Source organism: Erythrolamprus reginae, chromosome 1 (genome assembly GCF_031021105.1).
Source record: "Erythrolamprus reginae isolate rEryReg1 chromosome 1, rEryReg1.hap1, whole genome shotgun sequence".
In the NCBI taxonomy this organism is placed as follows: Eukaryota; Metazoa; Chordata; class Lepidosauria; order Squamata; family Dipsadidae; genus Erythrolamprus; species Erythrolamprus reginae.
In genome coordinates this window covers 88,550,055-88,570,482 of record NC_091950.1, presented here as the reverse complement: position 1 = coordinate 88,570,482, position 20,428 = coordinate 88,550,055, and the positions used below count along the sequence as shown (strand labels likewise).

General features: G+C 37.6%; 1 protein-coding gene across 1 annotated transcript in view; it reads right to left on the bottom strand.

The window, feature by feature from the left end:
- Nucleotides 1-882: 882 nt before the first annotated feature.
- Nucleotides 883-20,428, bottom strand: part of DPF3 (double PHD fingers 3) — a 294,848-nt gene continuing 275,302 nt past the window's right edge. Inside the window, exons 9-11 of the mRNA XM_070758337.1 lie at nt 7,592-7,704; nt 3,088-3,169; nt 883-1,283 (exon numbers count right to left, since the gene is read on the bottom strand). Of these exons, the coding sequence (XP_070614438.1) occupies nt 1,213-1,283; nt 3,088-3,169; nt 7,592-7,704 (266 nt within the window). The 3' untranslated portion in view covers nt 883-1,212. The remainder of the gene's footprint in view (nt 1,284-3,087; nt 3,170-7,591; nt 7,705-20,428) is intronic.

The following is a 20,428-nucleotide window of genomic DNA, read 5'->3' as shown; positions in this document are numbered from 1 at the left end:
ATTTGTTTCTGATTAAACTAATGACCCCAAGTTTGCTATGTCACCCAAATATGGAAATGAGGCCTGACATAGCTGCCAATCTTCTGTTGCCAGAGACAAGAGCCTTGAGTGACCCTGCCCAAAACAGGTTTCTTGACTGCAGTGGGAGGAAGGAGGAGGAGGAGGAGGAGGAGGAGGGAGGGAGGGAGGGAGGGAGGGAAGGATCTTTTGTCTGCAGCTACTTTAATGCCAGGAATTTTTCTTTAAAGTTTTCACCCTTAAAAGAAAGAGAAGACAGCCATTGTAAAGAAAGAGATAATGTTTCCAGATGAATTTTGGATAGCTTTGCTTTTTGCTTGAGGGTCTGAAACTCCTTCACTGGTGTCTCATTTACCTAGGCAGAGCAACAAACTTAGCACAATGTGCTAAGTCAGGGAATTTGGACTAACTGTGGGATACATTAAAGCAATGAAGTCATATCACCATTTTATCTCTATATCATTAGGGCAATGGAGGTCTCAAGGTAGATATTGTGTATACGCTTCCCTAGGAATGGTTATTTTGGTTTTTATTATAGAACTGTAAACAGCCAGATATTATTATCTGACATATCTACTTATACACAGCAATTTCTGATCTGAATCTTTTTTCTGATAAGTAGGGTTTAATATCCCACTACAGCCCTAGATCACACACAATCACCAAGCACTCTAATACTAATCTAATGTTCTCCAGATACATTGGGAATCTAACTCCCATTATTTTCAGCTGCTGCCATGATAGTTAGGAATAAGGGGACATGACTATTTGAAGGATGGCGAATACTGATTTATCTGAAGGGAAGAGAAGATAAACCAAACCGGAATCACAATCCACACAATTTAAATGCCTAAATACCAACAGTTACAACAGCTCCCCTTTATGCTATAATCATAATACATATGAATCTATTACAACAGACCTGCAATCATGCACTGCAGGGAAAAAATGATCCATTTGGAACATAGAATCCACCCCCTTGCCTCAAAGGTGTGCTCCTTCTAGTAGAACCCAGGAGGTCAATTCTTGGTGGAACGCAACCCTGGAGAAGCAAATGCTATGGATGCTTCTTTTGAGTGTCCATCCTTTCATGAGGGCAAGAGTGTGTTTATGGTTACACATAGCCTATGCGATGGATGATCATGGTGTGCTGGTGCTACAGATTCAAGAGTGAGCCCAATCCTTGATTCTCGCCTAGGGCTGGTAGCAGAAAGCTGATGCTCTCTCTTGGAGTAGTTCTTGACACAAGTGACAACTCCAGCTTCCTATAAATAAAGATAATGGAAAAGTTTAGAGGTTGAAACAGTTTGTGTGCAGTTTGAACAATAGCAGGAGCTTTGTTTCTTATTTTATTTTCCAACCAAGTACTAGCCAGAACTTGGCTCTGTTAGCTTTTAGGGGTCAGACAAAGTTAATTTCTCTTGCCCCCTGTTGTAGGCAACATCTGTCAAGAGAGAAGTTATTTTGAAGGCAGGGGTGGGTTCTAACTTACCTCATCACCAGTTCTCTTCCTCTTGTGCTGCATGGTGGACACACTTTGCACACAAGCTCATATATTGTATAGTGTTGAAAATTTGCAAACAATTAAAAAAAACCCAAGATGGCAGCACAAGCACAGTGCCAAAAACTCAGCATCTGCGCATGCGCAGAAGAAAATATCAGCAAAATTTTCTCAAGTTTCATTGCTGCTTTAGTTTAAACCAAGTCTGTACAAGTTACTGGCTACCATAGGAAAAATACTTACATCATTCCCAAGGTTTTACAAAAAGGTTATTTTTAAAATATATATGACTACACAATTTGAATTATGCAGGAAGATTCACAATTCTGTCCATGATAGCACAACAATTGAAGGGAATACTACAGACCACTGCATATCCACATTGAATAATCACATCACTCCAAGGAAACGATCCATTGGAATTACCCACTCAAACCAATAAATAATAATAAAATAATAATAATAATAAATAATAATAATAATAATAATAATAATAAAATAATAATAATAATAATAATAATAATAATAATAATAATAATAATAATTATTATTATTATTTATTAGATTTGTATGCCACCCCTCTCCAAAAGCAGTTAAGAAGAAGCAAAATATTTCATAGAACTGGCAGGCAGCCTCCATTCACTACAGGTGGAGACATTGGACCAGGGATGGGTTCTAACTTACCTTGCTACCAGTTCACTTCCTCCCGCACAGCATGGCAAAAAATACAAATCCAAAAAACAGATGGTGACTGCATGCACAGTGCTGGAGTTTGGCTTCTGTGCATGCTCAGAAGGAAAAATAATATTTTTTTAAAAAAAATTAAAAAAAAAATTAAAAAGAGATGGCAGTGACCACGGACCAGCACCGACCGATCTAGTTCGGTGACATCATTGTGACATCACCAGCGGGTCACAGCCGGTTCGGGTAAACAGAAACCCACCCCTGCATTGGACCTATAGCAGAATTGAATGATTTAATCAGCTGATTTCCCCAAGGCCTGCTTATGAGCCGCATCACATGTTTCAGAGAATTATTGCCCTAACTTCTACTGAAGAGGCCCATAAACTATTAGATTTTTCTTCTCTAATCAAATTAACCTTTCCAATCAATAATAATTACTAGTGAGGAAGAGGAAGAGGTGTTTTCTGAACCCCCAGTGAGATTGGATTTCCATTAGCTTATTATTGTTTTGTCCACTGCTGGTATTTCAATATTAACATTGATCATTCAATATTGATCATTTCAATATCTGGACAGATCCTTAGATCTGTTGCTATGAAATGAACAAGATAGAACCGCTGGGGGTGGGGGAGCAGGAACTGCTTTAAACAGCTTTTTTTTGCCACAATTTGCATTGTTTAAGCTACTTTGACTATAATTTCACATAGGAAGTAAGACAAAATCCCACATGGGAAAATTTCCATATGACTTTCCTCCGGCTTTCAAAAATCTGCTTCAGCAATATGGGAAAAGAACAATGCCATCAAAACATGTACATGAATGTTTAAATGACATTGATTGTGCTCTTGTGAAATGATTGGTATAAATACTCCAAGCAACTGTACCTTCTGGGGGTTCAGAGACTGGTGGGTTTAAGCAATACATGTGGTAACCACGGTCACAGTCATCGCAGAAGAGCAACTGGTCCTGATCCAGAATTGTTGAGAGAGAGAAAAGAAAAAAATATATACATTATTCAGTCAAGCTAAAAACATGTAACCCTGCCTATTGTTGTACTAAAAAGTTAGTGTGTAATGATAAAGAATCAAAAAGCACCTCAGTAACTATAGATATCTCTAAGGCCCTACATGGCTTAGAGCCAGATTATCTACTGCAGTGTTTCCCAACCTTGGCCATTTGAATATATCTGGACTTCAACTCCCAGAATTCCCCAGCCAGCATTTGCTGGCTGGGGAACTCTGGGAGTTGAAGTCCAAATATCTTCAAGTGGCCAAGGTTGGGAAACACTGATCTACTGGACTGTCTCCTGTCACATACCTCCCAGAGACCGATAAGATCACACAGGATTGGCCTCCTCTAGTTTCCGTCAACTAAGCAATGCAGGTTGGTGGGGCCTCAAGGGAAGACCTTGTCTGTGGCCACCCCGGCTCTAGGGAACCAACTCCCCCCCCTCCCCGATGTCCATACTGCTCCCACCCTACTGGCCTTCCGAGAGGCTACAAAGACCTGGCTTTGCCGGCATGCCTGGGGGCCATGAAACTGACATCTATCATGGCCGAATTACATTGAATGGTATGTATGTGTGTTACCTGGATTGATTGAGTTATGGGTTTTTAACTGGGGTTTATAGTTTTAGATTTTCATATTTGACTTCTTTTTTATTGTATTTGTATCTTTTATATTGTTGTAAACCGCCTTGAGTCATTCGGGATTGAGCAGCATAGAAATAAGATAAGATAAGGTAAGAAGATAAGAAGATAAGAAGATGAGATGAGATGAGATGAGATAAGAAGATGAGATAAGATGAGATAAGATAAGAAGATAAGAAGATAAGAAGATAAGAAGATAAGAAGATAAGAAGATAAGAAGATAAGAAGATAAGAAGATAAGAAGATAAGAAGATAAGAAGATAAGAAGATAAGAAGATAAGAAGATAAGAAGATAAGAAGATAAGAAGATAAGAAGATAAGAAGATAAGAAGATAAGAAGATAAGAAGATAAGAAGATAAGAAGATAAGAAGATAAGAAGATAAGAAGATAAGAAGATAAGAAGATAAGAAGATAAGAAGATAAGAAGATAAGAAGATAAGAAGATAAGAAGATAAGAAGATAAGAAGATAAGAAGATAAGAAGATAAGAAGATAAGAAGATAAGAAGATAAGAAGATAAGAAGATAAGAAGATAAGAAGATAAGAAGATAAGAAGATAAGAAGATAAGAAGATAAGAAGATAAGAAGATAAGATAAGAAGATAAGAAGATAAGAAGATAAGAAGATAAGAAGATAAGAAGATAAGAAGATAAGAAGATAAGAAGATAAGAAGATAAGAAGATAAGAAGATAAGAAGATAAGAAGATAAGAAGATAAGAAGATAAGAAGATAAGAAGATAAGAAGATAAGAAGATAAGAAGATAAGAAGATAAGAAGATAAGAAGATGATAAGAAGATAAGAAGATAAGAAGATAAGAAGATAAGAAGATAAGAAGATAAGAAGATAAGAAGATAAGAAGATAAGAAGATAAGAAGATAAGAAGATAAGAAGATAAGAAGATAAGAAGATAAGAAGATAAGAAGATAAGAAGATAAGAAGATAAGAAGATAAGAAGATAAGAAGATAAGAAGATAAGAAGATAAGAAGATAAGAAGATAAGAAGATAAGAAGATAAGAAGATAAGAAGATAAGAAGATAAGAAGATAAGAAGATAAGAAGATAAGAAGATAAGAAGATAAGAAGATAAGAAGATAAGAAGATAAGAAGATAAGAAGATAAGAAGATAAGAAGATAAGAAGATAAGAAGATAAGAAGATAAGAAGATAAGAAGATAAGAAGATAAGAAGATAAGAAGATAAGAAGATAAGAAGATAAGAAGATAAGAAGATAAGAAGATAAGAAGATAAGAAGATGAGATGAGATAAGAAGATGAGATGAGATGAGATAAGAAAATGAGATTACATGAGATAAGATAAGATAGAATAAGATAAGAAGATGAGATGAGATAAGATAATAAGATAAGATAAGATAAAATATAAAATAAAATATAAAATAAAATAAAAACTGCTTCCTACAAACACTCATTTTGTGTTACATTGTCAAGTCCTCACAATCTTACCAACTTGCACATTGCAATATGCATTTGAAATAGGGGGAAAAAAATCTCATTTAGAGAGGTTAATCTGAATCTGAGTGGCCAACAACAAGGCAAGTAGGAATGTTACAGAAGGACTGATAACATTCAACCTAATGTTCCTGTGCATGTGGATGTTATGGTTTTCCTTCTCATTCTCAAATGCTTTCCAGAAGAGACACATTTTCTGAACAAGTCTGAATATTTTCTGGGTGGGCCAAATATCCAAGGGGAGGCTATTTCAAAGGAGAAATACTGTGGACCACCCAGACGAGGTCATGGCAGATGAATTCCCTTGGTGCAGAGTCTTCCCTCTCTGATCTCACCAGATTCATCTCAAGTCCTGAAAGTGACAACTATTACCTTGAATTGTAGCCCAACTAATTGGCAACTAATAATAAAAGCTTTCTTGGTTGTATTTTTGAGGAAAATATTGGTTTGCACAGACTGTAACCGCAGTGCCTTCTACTTTCAAATGTTCCCCAAGAGGTGCTCTAAATCCATGACTGGCACACAAATGTAATTATGCCAAGGCCCTTTTGATCATTGTTGTAGAATTTGCTGGGACCTTTAAATTGCACATCAATCCTTTCTAGGAGAGTGCAACCCCTTCTAGAAATAATGATAGACTATCTCTGGAATCCACAGTCACTCCATCTTGTTGGGATTAAGCCTAGTTTTAGCATCTAGATTCAGACAGACTCCAGGGACTTCTGCAGCATTTCCTGCTTACTCCAAAGTAAAGCTATACAACTGGATATCACTGGCATATTGATGATATCTCATCCCATGCTTAGAGATTATTTCTCCCAATCTCTGTATGTGTATATTGCTCAGAGTACTACTTAGGACAGTGATGGTGAACCTATGGCACGGGTGCCACAGGTGGCACACGGAGCCATATCTGCTGGCCTGTGAGCTGTTGCCATAGATCAGCTCAACATTTTTACCCTCCCCTGGTTCCAGGGAAGCCTTTGAAACCTGGGGAGGGTGAAACATGAACCTACTGGGCCCACCAGAAGTTGGGAAATAGGCCGTTTCTGGCCTCCAGAGGGCCTCTGGGGAGTGGGGGGAGCTGTTTTCACCCTCTCCAGGGATTGAATTATGGGTGTGGGCACTCGCACATGCGCAACAGTCCACGCACACCCTGTTTCAGCACCCGAGGAAAAAAAGGTACGCATGCCAATTACAAAAAGTTTCCTTTAGATGATATATAACAAGCAGGAAGAGGGAGATTGTGATCCCGCTATATAGAGCGCTGGTGAGACCACATTTGGAATACTGTGTTCAGTTCTGGAGACCTCGCCTACAAAAAGATATTGACAAAATTGAACGGGTCCAAAGACGGGCTACAAGAATGGTGAAAGGTCTTAAGCATAAAATGTATCAGGAAAAACTTAATGAACTCAATCTGTATAGTCTGGAGGACAGAAGGAAAAGGGGGGACATGATCAAAACATTTAAATACGTCAAAGGGTTAAATAAGGTTCAGGAGGGAAGTGTTTTTAATAGGAAAGTGAACACAAGAAGGGGACACAATCTGAAGTTAGTTGGGGGAAAGATCAAAAGCAACATGAGAAAATATTATTTTACTGAAAGAGTAGTAGATCCTTGGAACAAACTTCCAGCAGACGTGGTTGGTAAATCCACAGTAACTGAATTTAAACATGCCTGGGATAAGCATATATCCATCCTAAGATAAAATACAAAAAATAGTATAAGGGCAGACTAGATGGATCATGAGGTCTTCTTCTGCCATCAGTCTTCTATGTTTCTATGCATAAAAATGCATAATATCTCTAAAGGTCACCCCAAAGATGTTCTTTTTTTCCCAAGTGGCAACTGTACTTTCTGGTTTTTCTTTGAAGACATTTTGCTTCTCATCCAGGAATCTTCTTCAGCTCTGACTGGAGGGTGGGGAATGGATGAATGAATGTATTTATTCAGGTGGCCAATGTGTGCAGGTGCAGTGGAGCTGACATAGGGCAACGCCTTGCATGCCCTGTGATATGGCTCCGCATGGCACGTGTACCATAGGTTTACCATCACGGCCTTAAGTAATCCCAAGTGAGAACTAGGAAGCAATTTTGAATGGGACAAAAGGGAAAAAGGATGAGTAACTATATTGTAACTGAATATAGAATTTACAAATAGGTTCCATTCTGCTGCTTGGATGTCTTAAGCTCAATGAACGAACCCTGGAAATTGTGCAACACATTATTACAAATGGCTAATTTAAGTATTGATAACAAAGACAAGCTTACATCGTTCTCAGAAGTCCCACAGAGGCTACAGGATTTGCATTCGATGCATTGCCACTGGTAGGTTTTGACAGCTTCTGTCATATTTGCTGTGAACTGCAGGCACGTTGGGTGACCTGGAGGAATGGGAAACACCTCTGCTGAGCAGGCTGTACTTTGAATGGTTCTTTGAATCAAAGTCATACAGTTCAGGAACAAAACAGACATGGACATGGACCAATCACAACATGGGTTCCAAACTAATGGATATCAAAGAGGAAAGCAAGCATTAACCCTTTTGCTGCCGGGCACAAGAAAAATAAGTCATTCCTTCCCACTGCCCCATTGGCAAAGCAATTTCATTCAGAGCTCTTAAAAACTTTGTGATTTTTTTTAAACAAAAAAAAACAAGACAACTGAGTCCAAGGAAGAAAGAATAGTCTTTTCCTCTTCCTTTATAAATGAAGAATTTGGAGAGAGTTCTTTTCACTGAAGATTTGAACTGATTGAAACATAACTAAAGTACAAATTCATACCGCCAGAAGGACAATGGGGCAAACCTATATTTTTAAGAGCTCTGCGCTACTAAGGTTAGCCTGCACAGAAGAAATCAAACTGCACAACTAAGCTTTCAGGATCAACCAAAAAAATCCCCCCACCAATCCAAAACAATTTATAAAAGGAAGAGAAGTAGGAGAGCTAGCAAGAGGGGAAGGACAACTACTGCTGAGACTCTAGACCTCCCCTACATGCGTGTGGATGGTTTTGCCAAACAGCAGGACTACTATAGCAGGATCAGCAATGGGGAGTTCTGGAAGAGGGGTGATACAAACAAACAGACATAAGGTAGGTTCGGCGTTCTTTCTTTATAACAATAAAATAATAAGGAAATAGCCCATTTCATTTCTCCACAATCCTTTGTCCTATCTTCTGCATTTCTGCCATACATGAATGGCATGTTTTAAATAATAATAATAATAATAATAATAATAATAATAATAATAATAATAATAATAATAATCTTTTTCATCCAACATTCTCCCCTCCCTCCAAATTTTAACATGTAGCACAATATCCAAGTGCAAGCAGAGAAGGATATAGGACCCATATGTACCCATTTAATAAATGTGGCATTTTATATTTCTGGTATTCAACAAACCTTGGGTGAAAAGTCATTAGCAAATAATCTTTGTACACAACAAAGACAGTAATAAGGAACAGCAAATAAGAACATGTGATAAAAATTCCAAGATAACTTATTCTCCCTCTGTTATTTTTTTTTCTCATAAATGTAGATAGGCAATATTCACCTTTCTTTCTTTCTTCTAGCATATAAAAGAATTCCTACAACCAACAAAGAAATCATGTCTTAGCTCTGAAACCTTTCAGTCTCAAACTATATGTTGGCTTTAATGGATATATGAGGGTGGAGAAAACGGATAGTAGGAAAAAGATTAACTCAGCCTTCCTATTAACCATTTCTCCAATTCGACTAACAATTGTCAGTCTTCTATATTTGACACCCAGGCCTAGCCCAGAAAAAGAAGTTTCATTCCTACATGAACGAGCAACCCCCACCCCATTCTTAGTATTCTTAGAAGCTAGAGGCTACAACTCAAGATAGACCTGTGCAAAAGACCTGAGGTCTTCACCTCTATCAGGCTGTCAGACTAAACCCTTTGATCTCTTTGCTTTCCTTGGATATAGGTTGCAAAATTGCAGGCAAATCTTGTCAAATACCTCTTATCATTAAAAGAAACCTTTCATTTAACCAATGACAAAGAAGAAAAGATACTTTTTAAAAAACAGACAAACTTCTTAAGCCTTTAGATCATTTCATGTGTCTTAAGAAACTTTTGGGGATCAGGATATCACAAATGTTTGAGTTTTCATTAATACATTTGGCATTGGGAGTATACAAGTAGCAATGGTGGGAAACCAGTTTACACTTCCCATTCCTCTAATGTGATTTCCTGGATACTTTTTATTCTTCACTTCCCCAAGTAGAATTGACTTCTCAATCGCCTTTCTATTCAAAGATCCCAACTGTCAATTTCAATGTATTCTTTACACACTAACATATTGCTTCAATTTCCACTTGTAAATATCTCTCTTTTGTTCATTTCCTGTCTCCAGACCATTTCATCTTCTCATCCTCATACACTACGCTACACATTGCTTTCAATGGTTCTCCTTTAATAGTACTACTCTGCAGCTGAAGAATTTAGAGATAAAATTTGGGTAGGGACGCCTGGATTTCTTTGGATGCTCAGTTTTTCTTCTTCCGTGGAGGTCATGATGCCATGACAGTAGTCCACACTTTAGCCTCTCTCTTTTAGTAGTGGGGAGTGGTTTTGCACTTCCTGTATACAAGCTGCTTCTGTATTTTAGTCAATGCAGGACTATATTCAGGTAAGGAATGAGACACAGATAAGCTTCTGGACAAGTTGTAGCATTGCAAGAAAGTATCAGTGAGGTCAATTGCAGGATGTTTTGAACTCGTTTGTGAGAGTTTGGAGAGTGAAAACAGTGCACATCTGTTTCCTTCTCTTGAATCTGGGCAGATCGATTTATTTGTATATTTTACATCTTTCAAAAAGCAGCTCTTCTGATCACATAACTTAGAGAAAGGAATTTTAGAAAAGCGGATGATCTGCAGGCCAGAAAGAACCTTAAGTAGAAAGATCCATGGTTTATATTTTCTGCTATTTGTTTTCCTTCTAAAACAATTGCAAAAGGGAACAAAGGCATCTGAGCAGTGGCCTGGGCCCAGAGGACATGCCTCTCCATACAGTAGTAGACAATTCCCAAAACTGCTGTTAGTCAAAATTGTTTCACTTAAAATTGAGTAGTTTTGTTGAACACCTTTTTCACCCATACCTTAACTCAGAGCCCCATCGAAAAAATACACAGGGATATCCAATGGTGGGCAGTATTACTAAATTTTACACAACAGTGAACAATGCCTTATTATCTTGTGGCACTTGCCCCACCATACTGCCTTCTGCATTTTCATTTTGTAATGAATTTTAAGAATCATATAGATTTTTGGTTTTTTTACAAAAGCAAGGAAGATCCTGGGGTATTACAAGCAAACATGCAATGAATTGTAGGAAGTTCCCCTGATGGACCACTGCATTTGTGCCAGTCAAAAATAGACAACACACTGGGGTAAAAATCTACACCTGGTGTTTAATATTTGGAACAGTTTAAGGAGAGAGAGAAAGAAGGAGCTTCAAGAATTCAAATAAATTATTTTTAAAAAATGCAGTGAAGAGTGACAATGACCATGTGAGCTTTTGCAATGTATTTTTGCTAATTAAATATTGTTAGTACTATATACAAACAATTGGGTTGGCAATATATAAACAAGATAACAATGAATGTTTATATGTATCGATGTACGGTATCTTTAAGAGTTTACTAATCCATCAAACTAACACAGAGCTTACTGTATCAGTCACAGTGAATCAGCAGAAAGAATAGAGAAAGCAGAGAGAGAATCATTCTTTCTGGCTCCCTCTTATGGCAATTTGCAAAACTACCTCTTAAAGCTATAGTACTTCAATACATACAAGCGTTCATTGTTAGCTTGTTTATATATTGCAAACCCAACTGTCTTGTATATAGTAATAATTGTTGTGAGCCGCTCCGAGTCTTCGGAGAGGGGCGGCATAAAAAATCTAATTAATTAAAAAAAATGACAAATATTATGAGCCAATTAGTGATAAAAGTACTAGAATAAGACTGGAAAAACATTTATTAACTTTTTTTGAGTCCAACCCTCTCCACAAGTTGGTGGTTATAGAAATAAATTGGAAAGGAGAGAGCTAACAATACCCCCTTCTGCTCCTGGAAGAAAGATGTGATAGTAATCTAATAAATCATGTTAGGGATTATGAGATGATGGAATGTAAATTGATATGATTCAAGTGACATCACTAAAATTATACCGTTTTGAACTATTAGCTGGAAAAGGATATTTGTTAACTAAAAGAAACCCTTTCCAGGCTATAATTCTCTGCTCAGAGTACAGTTACCTAGCTAGCAAACAGCTACTAATCTTTCTAATCTAAGAAATGAAACACAAATTGGAACCAAATTTGAACATGGTGAAGTAATTTAGTGTTTGGGAATAATGAGGCCCTAGTCATCTGGTGCTGGAAGCCACAGAGATTGAGAAATTATTCTGAGATGGTTTTAGTCATTTTGGGGTGTCTGTTTCCTGATTTGCTAAATCTCAACTGACTGACAATTTCTAAACTCATTGAGTGACTTTAGGCCAATCATAATCTTTTAGACCACCAAGATTATCTACAGATCTGTTTCTTGGGGAAAGAAATCCCCTTTGCTTTGAAGCTGCCTTTATGTGAAAAGTCAATAGTTTCTCTCAGCTGTAGATAGCTAACACACTTAGCTATGTTTAATTTAACTTTGATTTAATCAATTAACCCAACTTCCACAGTACAATGCAATCTAAACTGATCAGATAGCATTCACAACACTATAAACATAGCTTATTAGTGAATATACACAGTCCTTTGTAAGTTTTTCAGTATAAAGCACATAAAGCCTGCTACTAGCCAGGATTGGATAAAAGGTAATGCATAGGACCACTTTCCACCAAAAATATTGTTCTCTTTTGCCATATATTTCCCTGTTTCCCCAATTCCATTTCCAGTTGCAAATATCCTATAACAATTAGGCACCCTAAAAACAAGAATTTGAAGTTCCACTCTGCAGTTCTTATGAACCATTCAGCCAACATAACCACAGTGGCATACAATAGAGAGATACAGGGCATCAGTTCTTGTCTAACTAATTAAAAATGGAAATAGTAATCTCCTTATAGTTCAGTTTGACTCTTGGTGGCATCAGAGACTTGTTTCTACATATACCTCTTTTGGAAAGTACAGTAGTAAGGAAGTAGTGTGCTACTTTATCACTAGTCTATCTTTTAACTTTAGCAATAAAAGTGCTCTACCTATGGAAAGAACAAGGATTTCTTTTGTGAGTGGGGAAGCTATTTAATATATTATGCTATTCAGGGGCATTTGTGGAATTATTTTACTGTTTTCTATGGAAGTCAATGAATGTCACTATCCTAATAAATGTCCATACATTCCTAATAAATTTAGAATAGTTTTAACATCTGCTTATTCTTGCTATTCTGATGCCTTAGACCAGTTCTGTCAAACTTGCAGTCTGCGGTCCTGATGTGTCACATGCTGGCCACACCCATGCCCGGTTTAGCAAAAGGGGAAAGTCGTGATATGTCATGTTGTGATAATGCAAGTTTGACACCCCTGCCTTAGACTGATCAGTTCCATGAATTTAATTTTTTGGCCCTGGATAGTACAGCTCCTGTTTTTAGGATTATGAAACAGCAATTGTGAAGGCATTTAAACTCCTTTAAGAATTTTTCAAGCAGTGGGTTTATATATGATGTTTTCCATGGATATATGAAGCTTACCATTTTATTACAAAATTGGGCTAAAAATTAAATTATCATTCAATGTATAAGTGACTGGCATTAACCAGTTCACAGATCATTAGATGTACCATTTTGAAAACATTTTTTTTAATATAACCAAGTTATATGTTTATGAGGAGCTCACTGTTTTTCCATTTTTCTTCTTTTTTGGCAGTTCTTTAAAAAAATTCAGGTTTTTCTGATACTACTGCTGTGTCTGAAAGATTAGTCCTTAGACTATTGTGTTGCATTATTGATATAATCCATCACAAATGAACAGAAGACACTAGCTTGAATATTCCATTGTCACCTACAATTAGAAGGTGCTCCTTATGTAAGTTGATCAGACATTCCATTTTTAAAAAATTGGGACTTTTAAAAAACTCCGCGGGACACAGGGCAAATTGCTCAAAAGCGGAACTGTCCCACCAAAAGCTGGACGTTTGGTCACCTTATCCTTATGCCAATGGAGAATCTCCATTGTGGAAAAAGGGTGGCCATTTCCATCAACCCCATCCTTTGTACTGAAACTCTGCTGAAACAATTCCAAGTCCAGAATGTGTCACAAAGATTTTCAGGTAGAGCAGAAAGAAGTATTGAGCAAAGCTCTTTCCTTAAGTCCAATTCCTGCTGATATGACCATTCTATGTGCAAAATGCTACTTATAAGAGGCCTACGTCAGCAGCCAGGAACTCAGTACTGTAGCTATTGATTACTTTGCAAGAAGATGACTTCTCATCATTATCACAGTAGCAGAGGAAAAGCAGCGCTATTGCAATACTAGAAGCTCCTGGTTATGTTAGGAAGATCAATAGACATTTTTGGACCTGTTCCTGCCAGCACTCACCACCAACTTGATCCTGTGAGGACTGCTCACAATCAGTCTTTGTAAAATACCTATCCCATGGTGTAGCATTTAAATCCCATCTGCTGGCTCACTATGAAGAGGGGAAAGGATATTACATATCTGAAGGAAAAAAAGAACAGACTTTTCAAAGGCTTGTTAGCATCTAAGTTTAAGCTAATCCATTTATATTAAATAAGAACGCAAGTTGTTTCATATGTATCTAGTTATGTATAATTCTACCACAAAGCTTAGAAATCAAATACTTACCTCACTACAGACTTCAACCTACTTCATTACATTTTTTTTCTGCAATATCATCACAGTTCTGCCTTCTTTGCTATTCTGAACAACAATGTAATCTGATCAGATATCAAGAGGGCATGTCATTTGGTATCTGAAGGGATCCCACAAAAACTAATGGCTTTTTAGAGGTTTTTAAAGGATAAAGTACTATTAGACGATACGAGGATCGCCCAGAAAGTAACGCACCATATTTTTTTCCCTTCAACAATTATTTATTGAACACAATGAAACTTACACACAAGAAAGAATGATGTTTCTTCTACACTCCCTATTTTTCCACATAATCTCGGTCCCGTTCTATGGCTTCCCTCAAGCGAGACACAAGGGCATGTATGCCCTGTCGGTACCACCCTTTCTTCTAATGGCCTCCCCTTCTATTCTTCCATTCTGTTATAATAATAATAATAATAATAATAATAATAATAATAATAATAATAATAATAATAAATTAGATTTGTATGCCGCCCCTCTCCGCAGACTCACCCTCTGTGGCCTCACCCTCTGTGCCCAGTGACTAACTGTACTTCTGTCGACTGCAGATTCTCCATAAACTGTACACAAACATTTGTGAATGTTCCCAACAGTTTCTTTCTCCGCAGTGAAAAATTCAATGACGACACGCTGCTTGTAACATACATCACTTACAGATGTCATTTCAAAACACTGCTGCAGCTACGCTATCTGTCTGAAGAAAAGCAAAATTTACACATGCACTCATGAAAATTCAAATAATATATATCTAAAGTTTTGCTTTTGTACCATTACTGTAGGCTGAGGGGAAAAAATGTGGTGCATTATTTTCTAGGCGACTCTCGCGTTAGTCTATTTTTCAAGTTTTAACTCTAGGTTGTCTTTGAGAATTCTGGATTGGCCTGAATAATTGAATACAATTTACAGACCTATAAATACTATACAATATCTTAAAATGGAGGAACGAATGGGCATTCTTCTGAATTCCCTGGCATTATGCGTATGTTTCATTTCTAGTCCAGCAAAGTCAAGCCTTCTTCATGTCAAGCTAAACTTCTGGTGGCTTTGCCATATGCTCATCTTGGCAAAAGTATGTATTTTTGCTTGTGTTCTTCCAGGACATTTTGCTTAGTCTTCCCAGTCTAGGCTAGGTTTCCTATTCACATACTTTTTAATGCTGATTCTGCTTAGTTTTCAAATCAGTCAAGCTGGGGGAGCTTGTTAATGGCCATAAAGGAAAGATCCAGGGACAAAAAAATATTAGTATGGAAAGGCAGAGCATATTGCATCAGAGATGTACTGGAGATGTACTGGAGCAAAGATAGAACAGCTCTCTTTGAGAGCTGTCTCTTAGCTCAACACACCAGCAGACCCTACTCCAAAAATTGTTCAGGATCAGCTATTTAGAAAATACCTTTCTTGACCCAAACACCCCTATGGCAGAAAGCTAAAGCAAAGGTGGGTTTCTCCTGGTTTGCACTGGTTCAGCTGAAGTGGCAGCAAACTGCTGGTCTTGTCACAATTACATCACGGAACCGGTTTGGTTGGTGCCAATCAGTGGGCGCCATCTTTTATTATTATTATTTTATTTTATTTTTTTAATCCACTTTTTTTCCTTCTGTGCATGTGCAGAAGCCAAGTTTCCAGCACTGTGTGTGCATTGTCATCTTATTTCTGGCTCTTTTTTGTTTTAATTTTCCAGCACTGCACATATGCGCAGTGCTGGAAAATGTTGCTTTTGTGCATGTGCAGAAGCAAAAAAATGTTGAAAATTTGTGTAATCTCATGCACACGAGCATCATCGCACAACATTTTGCTTCCTGTGCATGCAAAGAAGCCAAATCTCACATACGTGCATGCATGCACGTGTCGGGGACTACTAGGATGGCATATCGGACTGTCTATGGTGCAGCCCAATACTGGATACAGGAGGAAGTGAACTGGTAGTGAGATAAGTTAGAACCCACCTCTGGCTTAAAAGTTTCAATGTCTGAGATTTGTATCACCATCCAGTGAGCTAATTATGAAATGAAAAGGATGCCACATAAGCAGTTCCGATTCCAAATCTGATATTGTTGGTACATGGTACTCACCAGTATTTGGGGTTGCCATGTATGTAAACTAACAATTGTACTTTGTATCTTTATAGATGCAATATACCTTTAAGGACTTTGGCTGGTTCACCATAAGAGGGCGCCAGCACTCTCTCCCGGTGATGATGCTGGATAGCTCATTCATTCTTTATCTTTGCTTGTGGGGGGGATTATATTCTGTTTCGTGCTGCTATGTGCGGTTTGTTCTTTATTCTTGTAAATATGTATATATGTAAATAACACTTGTTTAGCATACTAAGTCTGTGTGATACTGGCTGTATCACACATCCACACTCTTACCAAAAACTCTGCTCTGCATATGTCAAAGGACCCGCAGCCTAGCTGCTCCGAGACATACTAACAGATACGCATGCTGCATTCCCTATCGTTAGTTCCAACAGTGCAAGTGGAACTGAATCTAGGTCAAGTTCTAAATTACATGCTTCATAAAACAAAAGCATCTCTCTCTTTTTGGCCTGGAAAGGGTTGGGATTGGTCAGTCACCTGGTGGCTCCTAAGGATTTCTTCCCCCCCCCTTTTAATCTTGCATAGGCAGCAAGATTATGTGATGCATGGTTGCATAGAACAGTAATTTTCAACCTTTTTTGAGCTGCGGCACATTTTTTACATATACAAAAATCATGGGGCACATTGAGCAGGAGGGAGTGGGGGGGCTAAAAAAAGTTTGGGCAAAAAAATTCTCTCTCTCTCTCTTCCTCCCTTTTGCTCTATTTCTCTCCCTCTTTCTCTCTCTTCCTTCCTTCCCCTTTCTCTCCATCCCTCTTTCTTTCTCTCTTCCTTCCTTCCTCTCTTTTTTGCTCTTTCTATCTCTCCCTCCTTCCCTGCCTATCTTTCTATCTCTCTCTTGCTTGCTTTCTCTCTCTCTCTCTTGCTTTCTTTATCTTTCTCTCTTGCTTTCTTTCTCTCTCTTGCTTTCTTTCTCTCTCTCTCTTGCTTTCTTTCTCTCTGTTTCTCTTTCTCTCTTGCTTTCTTTCTCTCTCTCTTTCTCTCTCTCTCTCTTTCTTTCTCTCTCTCTCTTGCTTGCTTTCTCTCTCTTGCTGAGCTTCACGGCACACCTGACCATGTCTCGTGGCACACTAGTGTGCCGCGGCACACTGGTTGAAAAACACTGACATAGAAACATTTTCTTTCTGACGGAGAAACGCCTAGCCCTTAGCCCCATCTCAATCTTTTCTGGCAGTGAAATATTTTATGATAAATTGTAACATTTTGGTATATGGGACCCTTTGGAGGACCCTTCTAGGTGAAGAGCTCTTGTTCTCAATTTTAGAGAGTTAGCCGTACTCTTCTCTAGATTATTTCATTCCACTCACCCCACCTCCCTTTTCCTTTCCTTTCCTAATAACACCCTGAATTTTTTGTGCCTATTAAATGTTAATGCTGTGCAATGTTTGGATTTAATCTCCAAGATATATACTGCTCAAAAAAAATAAAGGGAACACTTAGAAAACAAAATATAAATCCAAATAAATCAAACTTCTGTGAAATCAAACTGTCCACTTAGGAAGCAACATGGATTGACAATCAATTTCACATGCTGTTGTGCACATTCAACTTTGTACAGAACAAAGTATTCAATGAGAATATTTCATTCATTCAGATCTAGGATGTGTTATTTGAGTGTTCCCTTTATTTTTTTGAGCAGCATATTTCAGATTATTGAGGAGAGTGATCAAGGGAGTGATGTGCCAAGTCTGCTTTTATTTTGAAACAGTTTGTCAACCTCAGCATATTTAGGATATATGGACTTCAATTCTCAGAATTCCCCAACCAGCATACTAGATGAGGAATTCTGGGAGTTTGTGTCCAGATACCTTAAAGTTGCAGAGGTTGAGAAATACTGCTTTAAAACATTGATCCATGGTAAAGAGACAGCTGCTTTGAATTGCAGGCAGACACAATGTTTACACTCCCATACACTCCAAATTGTGTTTTAGAGATCATAGCTGAAGCACTACACTATCCCAGTATCTGAAAGGTGCATGTATATTTAAATCTTAAGTATCTCTAAGGGAACCAAATGAAAGAATGATGTTCCAAGGATGATCCCTTCTGTAAAACAAGGTGTACGTGGCAGACTAGTGAAGCAGCAAAACTAGCTATGCACTGTTTGTCTATCTGACATGCATTAGGTGGGTAGTGCAGAAAATTCCCAGAGTAAAAAAAAAAAGTTTTCTGCCAGGTACAAGGACTGAAGAGGTAAACAAATAAATGAAGAGAAAAAGGGTGACTGCAAATATTTTTTTTAAAAAAACCAACCTTGCATACCGTGTTCTAACTTTCATAACCTAAGACGTATCATCAGGCAGCACACAGATTCAATGCCTAGTCAGCTTAAGGACCGAGGCATTCCTTCCCTCCACCTTCCAATATTTGAGCTCCTGACAAGGAAGCACCTTTATCAATGTAAATGAGGGGCTCTGAGCTTTCCATTAAAAAGGATGATCTCTGATCCCCCGCTAGATCCAGGCACACAGTATTATAGACAAAAGTCTTAACCTGAAAATTACCAGGGGGCTACTTATAGTCTCTTCCTTAGGATAAATAGCTAATTCTCTGTTTCACCTTGTTGCCCCTGAAACTACTAAATGCTAGTACTACTTGCTCTTTGTTCATGAAGTCTTCTGAGAAAGAATTGCATTCGTGCATCAGCCTGACACCATATGGGAACAAACTAGATCACTGCAACCTCCAGAGAAGCACATCATTACGTCTCATAAACAAACACTATGGGTTATAAAGACCCATTGCCAAAACTAGCTAACAAGAAGGAAATCTGTCTCTGTGTATTCTGCCAATTTGCAATACAGAGAAATTAAGGGGAAAGATATTTATCTGAACAGCTGGAATCTAAAATAATAGTGTGAAGTGCTCTTAAAAAATACTCTCTTCAACTTTTTCAGCAATGGAAAATGCAAAGGTTTTACCTATTTATGGTGAAAGCTGTCATTAGATATTATACCTCTACATGGGGGTATTTCAATGTTTACTTCTCAAGCAAAAAATGAATAGAACACACTTGAAATTGAAAATCAAATGACTAGGGAGAATAGCTATAACACAAAAGTTATAGATACTGTATCTACACCCATTTTTATTTTCATGACATTTTCAACCAAGTTTATCCTAGAAGAAAATTTCTGCAGGGCTCAGAAATTTATGATTGGTTTGCCACAGGTTTTCCTCCCAGACAGGTTCACGTGCCACAAAGCATTCAGTTAATTGACAAGCTCACTAACCTTTTGAAAATGTGCAACCAAGCAAAAGAAGAAAAAAAAGAAGAAGACAAGGATGCAAGAATGTCTGACTGGATGTAAAAACAACAACACTTTAATATTTCCCATAAACACACAGGTACGCTTAAAGCACTAATATAATGCCCTTTTGACCTTGTTTCTCTTAACACAAATAGTATTGCAATTGCATGACCTGTGAAACTGCTTAGCATATAAAAGAGTTTAAATTCAAACTTAAAATAATTGAGTCTGTGCTTCTGTACTACAGTGTCATCTCTTCCTAGGAAATGGAAAAAAGTTTCAAATGTATCTTTTATAACAATGTTTATAAACCTCAACAATTTTAGGGTGTATGGACTTTGACTCTCAGGATTCTGGGAACTGAAGAGCACAGCTCTTAAAAGTTGGTGAGGTTGAGAAACACTGCTTTGTGATGACAGTCTCACCTGTAACTACCTAACCCAGTAACCTTTTGAAATTGAAAGATTATCCAAACACTTAATGATCCCTCCATTGAAACAGCTTTATCTTGTTGCATATCATACATCATTTTGGTTGTGCCCTCCTTTCCAACCTTTTCAAAATAGATTACACTATTTGATGTGAAATATGTGAATAGCTTTCAGAATCAAGAAATTGCAGTCTGAGAATTCTAATGCAGCCCTTGTATAATACACCATGGAACTGATTTAATCAGTTCAATCAGACTTAAGCATGGTTGGTTGAATAAGCTACGTCATTGTTCAGTTACAATATTAAGCCATAAACCTATAAACTCTAAAAATATGTAGACCCAAATTTCCACAGGTTTCAGCAACATCAACACTAGCAGAAGAATTCTCAGAATCTGAATCCAAACATCTGGAAAGCACCCAAATTAGGGAAAACTGCCATAAAGTGGGGTTTACAAACCATATC